Source organism: Anopheles gambiae, chromosome 3 (genome assembly GCF_943734735.2).
Source record: "Anopheles gambiae chromosome 3, idAnoGambNW_F1_1, whole genome shotgun sequence".
Classification (NCBI taxonomy): domain Eukaryota; kingdom Metazoa; phylum Arthropoda; class Insecta; order Diptera; family Culicidae; genus Anopheles; species Anopheles gambiae.
Genome location: NC_064602.1, coordinates 58,257,109 through 58,271,811, shown reverse-complemented (window position 1 = coordinate 58,271,811; position 14,703 = coordinate 58,257,109). Strand labels below are relative to the sequence as shown.

Genomic DNA, 14,703 nt, shown 5'->3' with positions numbered 1-14,703 from the left:
GTGTGGCAACATCTTACGACGTAGTATGTTTCTATACCCTTCCGAGTTCAGTGTCCCTTTGATACGGAACAAAGGACCCGGGCCGTGCCAGGAGAAGCAACCCCACACCATTACGTGGCCGCCTCCGTGCTTTAGGGTTTTTATAGTATTTTTTGGATGATACGCCTGTTTAGGAAGGCGCCAGACGTATTTAGTGCCGTCCGAACCATCCAGATTGATTCTGGACTCATCCGAAAAAAATATTTCGCTCCACCAAAAGATGGATGCAGCTAAATGCTCTTCGGCAAACCGAATGCGCGCTTCTACGTGGTGCGGCATTAGCTTACGAACCTTTCGTGGTTTCCGGGCACAGAACCCACCGGCGTGTAAACGGCGCGACACCGTTTTCGCCGAAACTTGCAATCTAAGCTCCTGCTTAATACGATTGCAAGTTTTGAAAGGGTCCGCCCTGATTATCTCAACCATCTGCGCGACAACGTCATCCGTTGTTTTTCGCGGACGACCTGTGGATTTACCCATAGCCTCGCTACGAATGGCGTTGTCCACAAACGTCCGCGAACGGCCGAACGCCTTGCAGATGGTTTTGATAGGCACGTTCTCACGATACAAACCCTGAATATGTTTCCGCTCCTCTGGAGTGTAGTGCTTTCCGCGACCCATGATGAACTTGTGGAATTTTCAAATCGCAAACTTTCACCTTTACCACTGAATGAAGAATGAAGCGCAACACGGTTTGGATCTCTTTTTATACTACCGAAAAACGCTGCCGTTACTCAAAACTCAGATAAGTAGCGCACCACAAATGCGAGTATAAAAGGCAAACAAACAGCGATTGCAAATTCAGTACGCCTCGAACGTTAGGCGAAAGAACTCCGCAGGAGCCAAAGCCTCTCTAAACCATACTAACAACAATATACGCCTCGATCTGTTGGCGATAAGAGGCCAACGAACTCCGCAGGAGCCAAAGCCTCTCTAAACCATACTAACAACAACAACAACTGTTGGCGATGACACACCTATTGCACGCAAAAAAACACACAACAAATTTTTTTCCTATCTTTTTGTCCACCGGTGTATGTAACAATGATGTCTTACTTACTGGGCGGTCCCGTGGTACAGTAGTCAACTCGAAAGACTCAAGAACATGCTCGTCGTGGGTTCAAGCCAAGAATGGAACGTCACCTCGGAGCAAGAATTGACTTGACTATCCGGCTGCGTGATAATGTATTAAGTCTCGAAAGTCTGTATAGGCCTGACTAGAATCGTGAAGGGCCCCATTGTTAGAAAAATACCGTTGGTAGAAGGCCAAATACCGAAGGTATAAAAATGAGCAACATTTTAAAGCCAACTGACGGATGCGCAAAAGATTCGGATTCCTTGAGTAGTTGTAAGAGAAAAGGCAAAAATTGTACAATTACGTTTCTTTTGTGATGCCTCTGAACATGGATGTGGAGCATGTTGTTATATGAGGACAGTTAGTAAAAAATGCAATATTCCTTCAAGATTAAAGATATCAAAATTAAAGGTTGCTCCCATTTCTACAAAGCATTCTATAGCACGATTGCAATTATGGGGAGCTGTTTTAACCAGTCAATTGTATTCCAACGTCGTAAAGTCTATTAACATCAAGGCTGAAACAACTTTTTGGACGGATTCAATTATTGCTTTCCATTGGCTCCAATCATCACCACAACGGTGGAAAACATTCGTGGCAAATCGCGTTTCATCAGTTCAGCAATCAACATTAGGATGCCATTGGAGACACGTACCAGGAGTACAAAATCATGCGGACTCGATATCTCGTGAGTGTTCAGTAGAAGAACTCATCGGCAATTCTCTATCGTGGCAGGGTCCTGAAAGGACAATACAGCAAGAAGTAGATTGGCCACAACTGAAATCGAATAATATCGATCAAATTGCAATTTCTGATGAGCCGACATATGAAGAAGCCCTTACACCGGGACATTTTTAACTGAATCACATTTACAAGGAATTCCTAGCTTGGATTGGCGTAATGTACCAGAAAATCGAAAGAATGACTGGCGTGCAGGGCAAGAACGTGTACAACATTTTTGGGATCTTTGGCATACTGAATATTTATAACAATTACAAGGCAGAACGAAATGGATGAAGAACAATCACGAATTTTTGTAATCAAAGAAAAAAAATATACCTCCGATGAAATGACCATTGGGACAAATTATCAACGTTCATCCAGAAAGCGATGGAAGAAAACGAGTAGCAACTATGTATTAAAATAGCGAAGGGAAAAGAAATAATCCGGCCTATAGTGAAAATGTGCTTGCTACCAGAACATCAATGACGTGTGAAAAGTAAATGTAAAAGTCTAGGAATTTTAGGTGGCAGAATGTTAAAGCATCAAAGCACCATTGAAAGGTGGCAGAATGCTAAAGCATCAAAGCAGCATTGGGGCACGTTCCTCTACCGGTCTCTCCAATTTGTTGGCTTCGCGGATAACATCGACATCATCGGTAAGACGACAGCGAAGGTGTGTGAGGCGTACACCCGACTTAAGATTAAGAATAAATGCGACGAAGAACCTGCTTGCCGGAGACATAGACCATCTAGAAAGGAGTGTATTATTTGACGGCAACAATCTCGAGGTAGTTAAGAAGTTCTGCTATCTTGGGACGGTCGTTACTACGGACAACGACATCAGCAGCGAAATCCGGAGACGCATTGTGCAGGGGAATGGTGAATACTATGGGCTTAACGACTGCTGAGATCGAGAAGACTTCGAGCTCGTACGAAATGTGAAATATATCGCAAATTGATTCGCCCGCTGGTTCTCTATGGACATGAGTCTTGGACCATTCGAGCGGAGGATGCAACCGCTCTGGGCGTGTTTGAGCGATACATCCTCCGGACCATCTTTGTCGGTGTGTTCGAACATGGAGCGTGGAGGAGAAGGGTGATCCACGAGCTTGCTGAGCTGTGCGGCGAACCGAGCATCCTGATGGTAGCGAAGGCTGGCAGGATACCATGGCTGGTGCATGTCATGAGGATGCCGGATTCTTGCCCCACTGAGAAGGTGTTCGACAGCGTTACCCAGTTCGGTATAAGGCGCAGGGAAGCACAGCGAACTCGATGGCTGGATCAGGTGAAGCGAGACCTGTCGGAGATTGGGTGGATCTACATGGATGGGAGGCTGCAGCCAGGGACCGAACATCCTGGAGAATAAAGATCTAAACATCAGATCTAAAACTCAGCAAATAGCTATTAAACATAATTAATGAGGAAAGCAAAATGTGAACTCTTTATAAATTAAGCTCATATTTTTTAAATTACATTGGAAATAATTGAACAAAGTTTACAAAAAAACATGTCCACAAGATGGCGAATTGTGAGTAAAACCGATGAAATTTATAATTTTTATATGAATTTCACATTTCATAGACATTATCCGTGAAAATCGATTGCCCGGCAACCAAGTGGCCCACGATCGTAAAAAGCTATGTACTCCTGCCCTAGGACATCTAGAACCTCGAAACATATACTACATGTCAAAAGTTAAGGTTTCCGTAATTTTTAAAATCTAGATCGTTCATTATTTCAAATTAAAGTTTTTAAGAAACAAACTTCTAAAAAATAACGTTTTAATTTGAAATAAATAAGTTTGAATAATACGAAATTTGAATAATAAACAAGAAATTTGAAATAAGCTGGGTGTCCATTAACAAGAAATAGCATCCGATTAACAGTCCCCCAAGCAATGTCCTTGGGATGGAATCGCATCCGATCCGATAAGTCGGTTAATTTATTTTGATACGTAAATGTTTATGTTAAAGTCTCAGAAGGTTATTAGAAATTTAATCAATCCTTACATTATGAAGCCTCGCAGCCTATAAATAAACACAAAAATCCATACCCACCAGATAAACGACCACAGTCTCTACTATATTTGAGATACGATTTGCTAATACTTTTATAAGTTTTTATCTAGTCATATTACCGATGGTTTATAAAACTAGTTTACCTGTACAATGGTCCAACAATTCAATTACTATGGTATTTAATTTTTTGACTATTACTTTTATTCATTTTATAATAATTTCGTGGAGTAATATGATGAAAATTTGCACCATTTAAATGCAGGGTTTAATAATGATATAATCATTCTTTACTCTTAGAGAATATAGTACGTACTATAGTAAAATGATACGACTTTTCTTGTAGAAAACGATCATTGAAGATCTGCTCATGTAATACTTTCAGCAATAAGCAATTATCAAATTTTACCAGCTTACCATTTTGGAAAACTACATTTTCGATCCTCTTGATAATAGATAACCACATTACCCCTTAGTATTATCAAACGGACGCAGTACGCCGGGTGGTCCACCAAAGCTACCGGTAAATGTCTCTGTGATTGGTTTCGATTGTTGGAACTGCTGATTTAAAGGTTGCTGTTGATGCTGATGTTTTTGGCCTGTTTGTGATTGGACGGGTGAAAATACGGTACCGTCCGGATTAACATTAGTTCCAGGACGTTGCTGATTACCCAAAATACCCGGTGCACCACCGAAGCTTCCCGTAAACTTATTTCCACCGTTAAAGCTGTTCGTTACGGGTACTGGTTTCACCGGATGCTGATTCGCGATAAATGTCGAGGGCACCACCGGTCTAACGCCTGAGCCTTGGCTGGCGGGATTTGCATTGAATGGCACATTGAATGTGCTAGGCGTTGGTGGCACAATCGGAGCTTGAGGTCGTCCCGGAACGCTGTTAACAGGGGTAGAAGCAACTGGAGCAGGATGAGTGGATCCAACGTGCTGCACAGGCGGAAACTGCTGAACGGGAGCAACGGTACTGGAAACGGGGAACGTTTGTGGATCTTTTGTGTAAGCTGTGCCTATGTTCGCTTGATTGCCCAAGAATCCAGGAGCTCCCCCAAAGCTGCCCATATATTTTTGAATTGTAGGTTTCGTATCTGGCCTAGCTGTTGTAGGGAAGCTGTTTTGGGTCGTAAATACGGGCTGTGGACGTGATGGCTGTGGTTGTGCAGCGGAGGGGACAGGTTGAGACAAAATCGGTCTCACAGTTGATGTATAAGCTGTACCAATATTCTGCTGGTTACCAAGAAATCCGGCTGGTCCACCGAATCCTCCGTTGTACTTTTGTACCACAGGTTTTCCAGTAGAGACAGTAGGAAAGATGGAAGAAGCAGTAGTGGTAGATCCCGAAAATCGTATTCCTGTCGGCAAGCCTGGTTGCGGAAAGTTTGTCTGCTGATTGACGTCGGTTTTGAATCCTACTGCATTATCGGATGCTATCGGTGTGTTTGGTTTTCGCGTAGGTTGCAGAGATGACGGTGTCAATGAACCATCGAATGGATCGCGTGCAAAAATTGGCGACCGTTCCGTGCCTACCTTCACATCATACACCGGCGGTAATTGATCCGGAAACAAAGGGGGCAATAGTCCATTGACTGGTTTCTGCGCGAAGAGAATCTTTCCTTCCTCGATATTTGGGATCTTTGCATTTGGTAAAAACTGTTGCTGCGTGTTAAGAGGCCCTGCGCCCTTCGTTCCACTCGGTGGCACTGCCTGTACCGTACTAGGAACCGGGTTTGGTGGCAGTAGCCCATAGTTTGGTTGCGCAACAGGCTCTATTATGCCAGACGCGTAACTAGGAACTTTGAAGTTATATTGCCCAACTTTGGCGACTTGACTTGATGATAGCTGAAGGTTTGAGTCTCGATTCACATTTGTTCGAAAACCAACTGAATCCAGTTCCGGCTTTGCTAGGTCAGTAAACGGTGTCACAGGATTTCCGTAGCTATCCCGCAGCACTGTGTTCGGTTGCGGCGTTGATCCTCGCGCATCTACATTTGTAAGCTCATTGTTAATGCCCGCGGGAATTGCGTTAAGAGAAGCATCGTTCGCAAAGCCTAGATTTCTTCCTTTAGCTGCGGAAAATCCTTGGCCACGTGCAAATGGTGTAATTGCGAGATTTATAATATTGCTGTCCGCCGAAGGTACGCCACCATCCACAGAGCGAGCTGAGTGTGCTGGACAGATAGAAATAAAAGACGTGATTAGTATGGGCAAGAGGTAGGAATAAGTATACTGCATTCATACCAGATTGTTTATTCGCTTCAGCAGGGGACAAAACAGCTGTAATGGAAGAAGGATATAATTGTTACACCATTCTTACTTTGTGAATAATAAACGCGCCAACCACAATTTTGTTAGAAAAGCTTTAGGTTTGATGGATTGTTAGGCCTTTTTTAGAAGTGAATCATTTTTTCATTATTGTGTAAAACTTATTTTTTTGTACAAGGAACTTTGTTTTAAAGAATATCAAGACAAGCGTAGAATAAAAAATTAATAATAATTATGATGATGTCAAAGAAAAACTCATTGCATGGACAAATTATTTATTAAGCAAAAATTTTCATAGAAAATTTATTATTTCACCCCAAATCATTAATCAAATCTCTCTCTCTCTCTCTCTCTCTCTCTCTCTCTCTCTCTTTCTCTCTCTCTTTCTATCTCTCTCTCTCTCTCTCTCTCTCTCTCTCTCTTTCTATCTCTCTCTTTCCATCTCTATGCGGCTGTTTCACACGGACCCCTCGATGTTGCTACGCCTTAGCTTGATTTTGACTCGCAACTGTTATGCCTTTCGTTTTGATAAGGTTTATGTCGCACACTATTGCATAGTTTCGGCATCATAGTGATGTATCATCTCTACTCATCTGATTTCTTAAACACAGGATTATCGAGCCCACTCTCTTCCTTCTGGTCGATGGGTAGCGTAGCATTTGGATCATCTTCTTCGTCATAGTTTTTCAGTGGAATTTGTTTATAACGCCATGCCAATATAGAAAACAGACCCATGTCGACAAACATCAACACAGCAAACAGTACAAACTCCCATTTCTGTTCATCGAAGATTTTTGCTTCTGCTACGATAACCACAATCAGATTACCCACAGCGACTGTTAATTGCCAACATCCTTGCAGGACGGATTTCATGCTCTCCGGAGCTTGTGTGAATGAGAATTCCAGTCCCGTTATAGAGTACATAACCTCTCCAAGCGTCATTACCACATACTGGGGGATGAGCCAAAGCATGTTGACCGAGTTCGGTTCGGTGACGATGATAGGGGTAGTGCTCTGAAATTATCATTTTACGTCAGTTTTTGTGTCATATTGAAGACCTACTAAAAAAAAAGGGATTCGTCCTCTAAGTTTACTTACCATGCCATCGATATCGCTTACGATGAATGCATACACACCGCCAAGTCGCATTGTGTAGGTCAATGTAAGCTCTCCATCTACATATATTTCGTAATCAGAAGGATAGGATTCCACCCGATCGTATACATACGACCCGTTCTTGTGTCTATCGAACGCATCGGATGAGTCAATGTCTCGGAACACCACCGTCCGGTTAGTGGCTGTATTCCCGAGCACGCGGAACACGGGGTAACCCTTGGAAGACTTTTCGGTATCATCTTCATATCTCAAAAGACTGATGCCCGAATCTTGTTTGCGTATAAAGTACGACAACTGTTTTTCTTCGTCCACCACAAAGGTGCGCTGTTCCTCTGCCACCGCGCAATTTGGTCCAGGGCCAGTGGATGAAAGTGTGTACGTGTATGTAGCGCTTCCTTTCACATTTAGGTACTTCTCTTCGAACATGCTCATACTCTTCAGCGTAAAGTCGGCGTGTTCGGGAATGTTGGACTGAATGCGATAGTCACAGGGCATGCCGTTGAATATTCGCAACTGAGCTTCGCCCGCTTTCGGCATCACGGCATACGTCGATTCCAGCTGAATCTCCACAATGGTCGATATAACAAAGGCTAAGCCAGCAAATATTCCACCGAGAGTTAGCTTCTGTAGCGGTCGCCGAATTCCGATTAGACTCAGCAGCGGGTAGAAAGCGACCTCATACAGTGGAATAAATACCAAAATCAACAGAGGATTTATCACTTGCATTTGATCCGGCTTGATCGTCCAAAAACCCAGATCGCCATCCATGCGGGTTGCTTGGAAAGTCCAACGTGATCCCTGTTGGTCGAAAAGCGCCCAAAACACTGGCAGCGGAATATACAACTTCAGTACGTTGAGCAAAATGCGTGTTTCATCGACCAGCTGGCGTCCCCAGCGCTTTTCAGAGTAATCCAACCAATGTTCACGAGGGTTGATGGATTTCTCACGTGATCTCGTCCGGATGGCCGTCTGTTGAGCGTGTTGAAAAAGAATTAACATAAAATGAGCAACACTCAACAGCAAGACACAACACAAAAATGGAAAGACAACAACAACCAACGGATGACAAACAAACAACGACAAAAAGGTCATAAAACTCGTTATACTAACCCAAATACATTTAGAAACCTTCACAAACATATTGCCCGCGGGTGCGGATATTTTGTAGAGTGGTTTGCCAATGATGAATATGATAATGGATATCACCATCAGTACTCCGGGCACTCCGAATGCTAACGGGAAACAATCATCGTCGTCGAAGCATTTCACATCTTCCCGTAGAATTGGCGTTACCATGGTCGACACGAACGAGCCAGAATTTACCGCAAAGTAAAACATTGAAAAAAATAGTGCCAGATATTTTGCCTGTTCTGGTAGCTTAAATTGCTCGCCCCCGAACGCGGCAACACATGGTTTAATGCCACCAGAGCCGAAAGCGATCAGCAGCAATCCAGCAATGGTCATCGCACGTGCATCCAGATCCCAGGTAGGGATAGCTCCCAGTGTGATGCATCCACTCCCGATCGTATACACAATGGATAGGTATAGTATTGTACGAAATTTGCCCAACCAACTGTCAGCAATGATCGCACCGATCACACACATAAAATACACCAATGTGGTGAAAGTGTGATACAGCACCGTCGCCGTGTCATCGTCGAAGTCCAACTTCCTGGTGAGATAGAGCACAAGCACAGCTGCCGAAGAAAATTCAACCATCTAGTTAGTGCAACCGTTTTCTAACGCCCTCGATCGTTACTTACTTCGCATGCCATAATAGTTAAACCGTTCGCAGAACTCATTGCTGATGATAAACGGAATGGCTCGGGGATACTTGAGCTTCTGAAATTTGTACACAACATTTTAAATAATGCACTACGAAAACAGATGCAAAAGCTTTGATGCCGGTTTTGTTTGCTTAATCACCTTAGGTTCTCCTTCGATATCCCCAACCTCTTGCGTAGCAGCTGGTGCTTCTTCTGTAAAGGAGATGATAAGTTCACTGCTAAATGGTTTATAAACAAAAAACTAACAATAAATGGCACAGACAAAGCGTCGAGCAGACTGTACAACATACACTGTTATTCAGGCATCCTATTGGTTGCAATTATCGCTTCAACCTAGCCTTTGACAGTGATCGATTGACGTGTTACCCGTGTATCGATTGATCATTAGCTTTACAATACGATCACAATTACCTAATTCACTGTCATCATAAACAATGAACCGACCTTTGAGTAGGGGTTGAACAAAAAATACTGTAAAAATTCCGATGGGTCTTATCGTTTAATAAGGTACTATTGATAAAGACAATGGGCCCTACAAGTGAGATCTGGTGATAACGTTCTTATCGGCGTTCATAGAGCGTCACAGGTGACTAGTTTAACTTACTATTGGTGTTATTATCTGTTGTCTTACTCAGATCCTATTTATACAACGAGACAATCTTCTTCTTCTTCTTCTGTTTGGCGTAACGTCCTGCGCTGCCATACCGGCCCACATAGGCTTTCGAGGCTTATTCAGTACCACGCACCCGGATAGTCAGTTCATGCAACGGAGGAACGGTGCATTCTCGGTTTGAACTCATGACGGTCATGTTATTGAGTCGTTCGAGTTTACGACTGTACCACGAGACCGTTGCGATAGAGGTATCGAAATAAGAAATGTCTCTATAAAACTTTTTCAAGTACTTCTTTTATATCCACACTACACGCTATACACTACACTCCTGGTAGAACACATGTTCGCTATGATTCCATACTACTCAACGATGTGTGGTCGTAGTTTAGCAATGTTAATGATTGTTAAAGCAGTATCATTGAAGTGCTGTATAAACTGTTTCCACCATGCTCTGCGTCAATGAGACAATCGAGTGTGGGCATCGGCAAGAACATCCTATTAATCTCGCTCAATCACGTGAATCGATCAGATACATCCTGTGCTCGCCAACTGTAGCGTAAAGTAAACATTACCATAATTATTGCTTTTTACTGAGATGAACCAGTTCTGCAAGATTTTTCCTGCCGTTGGTACAAGCTTCCCACTAATAAAAACATATCCAGCCTTTAGAAAGATATTCAGATTTCTGAGATCATTGCACAAGCAAGGTTCACTGGCCGGTCAATACTCTCATATGTCTGCAGCACTTATCGGAACATTGTTCATCGATCTCAAGTACAGCACATCTCAACTATTTTGCATTTGGGTGTGTCGCACTTTACAAATTTCAATCCTACCTAGTGTTACGTATCTCGCAATCTGTTCACATGTAGCTACTGTGTCTGTTGACAACGATTCCTTTATTCTACACTTTGCTTTCATTTGTGTCTCCAATACATTCAGCTCTATATTAAATAGGTAAACTCAAGATTCGTACTGCTCAAATGTTTCAACCGTTCCTGTACTCCAACTGCTCGACGAAAGTTATCTTTTGTTGGGCAATTAAATGGTCCATGTTCTCGTGTTTGTTAACAACTGAGATAGTAAATGATGGGTAAATGTTCGTGTCGTTTCATACGAGCAATGTAATAGATTTAAAGACTACTTGGCAGATTTGATTTTCTATAGAAGCTACATGTTTCTACTGTCCTGTTGTTGTGTACAAATTGCCGTCTAATCCCAATTGACTAAAGTGTAACTAACTTTTAAAGATTCACTCCAACACATTTCACACAAACCTTTAGATGTATCGACCATCTTCTTGAAATTTTTGTTTTAACAATCAAAACCAAACACCTATTAAATACTTTTAATAAATCATTCTAACACTTAGTCAGATGATCTATCGATGGCAAGCTCTTGCAAGAGTAATTGTAACACACTTTCCGTACAAGGTGTATTGGCAGACTGAGCAATACTGATGAGTATGCTATCAAGTTAAAAGCAGTAATCCCTCGAAAAGGGTACAGAGCCGTAATCGTCGGAGACTGATAACGGCTTTACGAGCTGATAAAAACATACTTATTAAACTTTCCTCCACTGCATCTGCTGTATCAAGAACCACCCACTTCGAGGATAGATACGTATGATGCCAAGGGCAGATTCCGCACATGCTGAATTTATGAACGACGTTTTAAGTAGAATGATAATCAGCTCTTGAAACAATTGAGCCTCTTGGAACTCCCGAAATGAGTAATGGATTCTACACTCTTGATTTATTAAGTAATACGTATAGTAAATTTAAAAAATGATCTTTTTATATAATTTAACTTAAAGTTTTAATATAAGTCGTTAATTTTATTAAACGACCTACGCGGTTATGTCCGAACTCTACAGATCCCATCACGTCTACCATTTAACGCTCGCACCATCTGAATGTGAAACAATTGCTTCTAAATAATAATATAAATTAAAATATTAGCATAATATTATAACCATCTTTGTAACTAAATATCAATCGCACCATCACTAAACCATCCTATAAATCAAACAAAAGTAATATGCATAGTAAGATTTGTTTTTCAAAGATTCGTACATCAACTATTTCATGTAAAACTACCACTTTTCACTTCACAATTATAACCACTTGACATTTACGACATATGGACTTTTTCACACCGTAACATCACTCATACGTCTAGCTACTTACCGCACATTCCTTTTCAATACAAAAACAAGCCCATCGCTCTTGAAGTTTATCTTATCAAAAGGTACTTGATTTTTGGTCAGCAGCCGTGCTATAGCGCGGAATAGTAACTCCCTTTGCTTTACATTATGTGCGATCTGCATAGTTTCCTATGTGGTGAGGTTTTTTTTTTTTGTTAGTCCATGGCAGTTTAACGGACTGTATTTTCATGTGAAAAGAAAAATAATTCAAGCAAAGAGGAAGATGGTATTGATGTATTGCTTGGAGTAATTATCTTATCACATATCTTCAGCACACAATCATCTATCCATTCATTCATCATCATGTTTATTAGTGTGCGGCGTCAATAGGTTTTCTAAAAACAAAGACATGTTGCAACGCTTTAAACAAAATTTATTACCTTCCGTGGATAGTAGCGTGTAGGCAAAAGGATACAGATAAGAATGTGGGCAATTATCGCGAACCTACAGTAGATATGAAAAAGCTATCATGAAAGAGAGTAAATACGACATGTCTGTCGATTTATAATCTCTTTTGCAACACAACGATACAGGATTTTACTGCCAAAACGGAGGACATTTTATGAGTAAGCCGTATGCAAAATGTACGGTTATTTAGATATCATCTTTGTTGTTAGTTGACCATATTCAGTGATGGCATGGTTAGATATACTACAAAAAATCATCAACCCTACATCAACTCAACATCATTTGAATGTCAAAGTCCACCACGAGTCGCAGGTGTCGTAACCTTCTTTTGCAAGATTCGTATAGTAAACGAGCATCACTTTCACGATAAAAGGCACTGATCGAGTCAACCAAAGTGGTACGTTCACAACACATCCCACTGTGACTGAATGAATCACAGGACTTTCCGCATACCCTTTTTATGTTTTTTTTCTGACCTGCGAAACAAGCTTAATGAGCACTGCCTTTCCAGTGAACTCGGGATATTCTGAGATATGGTATTGTGTCATGCTGGTACTGCCATCTGTAACCGGTTCACAGTTATACTTGTCGTCCTTGCATCGATCATGATAGTTTCAAAATTGTATGATACAATATAGCCATCTGTGTGACGCATCCGGCAAATCATATGCAGACAGAGAGCATCTCTGAACACGGTATGAATTTGTGAACATCGTTCCAAGACAGCTCGATACCTGCACCGGGTGAACACAGAAGCTAAATTACCGGCTAAGCGACGAACCCAACTGGATAGTTAAACTCTTCCAATCGCGACAAAGGGTATTATTTGGAAATATTGCGTAAAAGCAGCATCAAAGCTTTATTTTGAAGGAGGGGAGCCCAACGTGACCTTGATGAAACGCATCGGCGCTGTTCACGATCGAGGTGGTTACAGTGTAATTTTTTTACAACCATTTTTACTTTTTCAGCTTTTTTAACAGACACTTTAAAGACACACAACAAACATTTAAAGATATTTAATAAACTTTACACTTTGCCAAAAGTAAAAATGAATGAAGTAAAAATCTAATTGTTAATAAATCTTAATTTTTATGAGTAAGCGTTTACAAACGACTTAAACAACACTTTACATTTAACTCCAGTATACTGTTGAGCGGAGCATGTGTGTAACAGCAGCACCGCTATGCTCCAAATTTGGAATTTTCGAAAGCACGACCTTGGGTCACACATTTTGAGACTGGATAGATCGTTGCACTGTACCGACGTATAGCTTTTTGGTGGTTTTATTCACAGTTAAATACAACACACTAATTTGATTCGGCGCAATCAAGAACACCTTGTAATAAAACACGGTCGAACAGTTTCCGTTCTCGAGAACACTCGCTCTCGACGCGTCCTGGTGAAACGGGTCTCCAGCTTTAACTAACAAACACGGCCGAACAAGTAATACAATATAAACAAGATTCGCTGCTTCTCAATCTGAGCTTTACGCTCACTGCTGCTCGTGCCTACGCGATCGCAAAGTTGATCTTCGCGACTCGCAGATGGGTTACGCTCACGTTGTTTTTTTTTTTGGATTGGTGGGGGTAGTATGCTGACGTTTTCTTGTTCAAATTCTCCTTTGCTAAGAATTCAGCGCAGCTCAGCTCAGTCATATAGACGACGATGTTAGACGATCACTACCGGAAGAGCTTTTTTGTATTAAGCTGCCACATGATAATTAACAAGGGACGGTTTTCTATTCTAGCACAACAACACGAAGAAAATGAAAGAAAATTAAATAGATGTGCTTGTGAAATTATTTGAGTTCGTATTGAAAAAGGATAATCAAAAATAAATCTAAGTTATGAAATAAATATTTTAAGTCATGAATAAATTCGCTTTTTTAATAAACATGGTATGAAAATGTTTAAAATAGTATGATACTTTTTACCAGACGAACTTTGTTACATGACCCTATTAAGTCATATTTGTTATTTATAAATTTTATAAATGATATTTTGTGGTATACATTAAAGGTTCCTTCAATATAAACGTTGTTTCGCATGGAAAGTCTTGCTCGTCTCTATGGAAGGGAATCTGATCACCGTACATAGTTCATTCGTGTATGGCAGATTCTTATCACACAATATTAAATGCCATCGTGTGTAATTAATTTCAGCAGCTGCATTTAAATCATTTGACTGACGATACTGACTTACTGACGATAAAGATGGAGTGGAAACTGGAAGTGTTGATCCGCTTTCCCTGCAGTGACTGCGATGTATAGACAATTTACGAGCAATGCTCTATACAGGCCCGTCATCAGTAGAACAAGCAAAGAGTCAAACTAAGCATTAGCAGGTGATTCATTCGCGGATCTGTTTTCATGTCGCCTTAGTGCCACACAAAATCCTATAGCTTGTTTACCTCTTCCCCATACATTCATTGTACTTCCGGCATAATGACC

General features: G+C 41.3%; 2 protein-coding genes across 2 annotated transcripts; both read right to left on the bottom strand.

Moving 5' to 3' along the window:
- Positions 1-4,032: 4,032 nt before the first annotated feature.
- On the bottom strand, positions 4,033-13,699 carry LOC5667997 (uncharacterized). The gene is made up of 3 exons (XM_001689355.2): positions 13,385-13,699; positions 6,102-6,137; positions 4,033-6,031 (listed from the first exon to the last, which is right to left on the bottom strand). Exons 1-3 carry the CDS (start codon positions 13,482-13,484, stop codon positions 4,317-4,319), a joined length of 1,851 nt encoding a protein of 616 aa, XP_001689407.2. The 5' UTR covers positions 13,485-13,699; the 3' UTR covers positions 4,033-4,316.
- LOC1272661 (peptide transporter family 1) lies at positions 6,384-11,111 on the bottom strand. Its single transcript, XM_311562.4, has 6 exons — positions 10,919-11,111; positions 9,168-9,220; positions 9,005-9,083; positions 8,352-8,938; positions 7,224-8,210; positions 6,384-7,139 (listed from the first exon to the last, which is right to left on the bottom strand). Exons 1-6 carry the CDS (start codon positions 10,935-10,937, stop codon positions 6,711-6,713), a joined length of 2,154 nt encoding a protein of 717 aa, XP_311562.4. The 5' UTR covers positions 10,938-11,111; the 3' UTR covers positions 6,384-6,710.
- Positions 13,700-14,703: the final 1,004 nt, after the last annotated feature.

Coding starts and splice junctions, on each gene's coding strand:
- LOC1272661 (XM_311562.4), bottom strand. Junction 9,084..9,167: donor ATATCGAAGGAGAACCTAAG/GTGATTAAGCAA, acceptor TACAAATTTCAG/AAGCTCAAGTATCCCCGAGC. Junction 8,939..9,004: donor TAACTATTATGGCATGCGAA/GTAAGTAACGAT, acceptor TTTCTTCGGCAG/CTGTGCTTGTGCTCTATCTC.
- LOC5667997 (XM_001689355.2), bottom strand. CDS start 13,484: ATGTGTGACCCAAGGTCGTGCTTTCGAAAATTCCAAATTTGGAGCATA. Junction 6,138..13,384: donor ACAGTATACTGGAGTTAAAT/GTAAAGTGTTGT, acceptor CTTCCATTACAG/CTGTTTTGTCCCCTGCTGAA. Junction 6,032..6,101: donor TGAAGCGAATAAACAATCTG/GTATGAATGCAG, acceptor CTATCTGTCCAG/CACACTCAGCTCGCTCTGTG.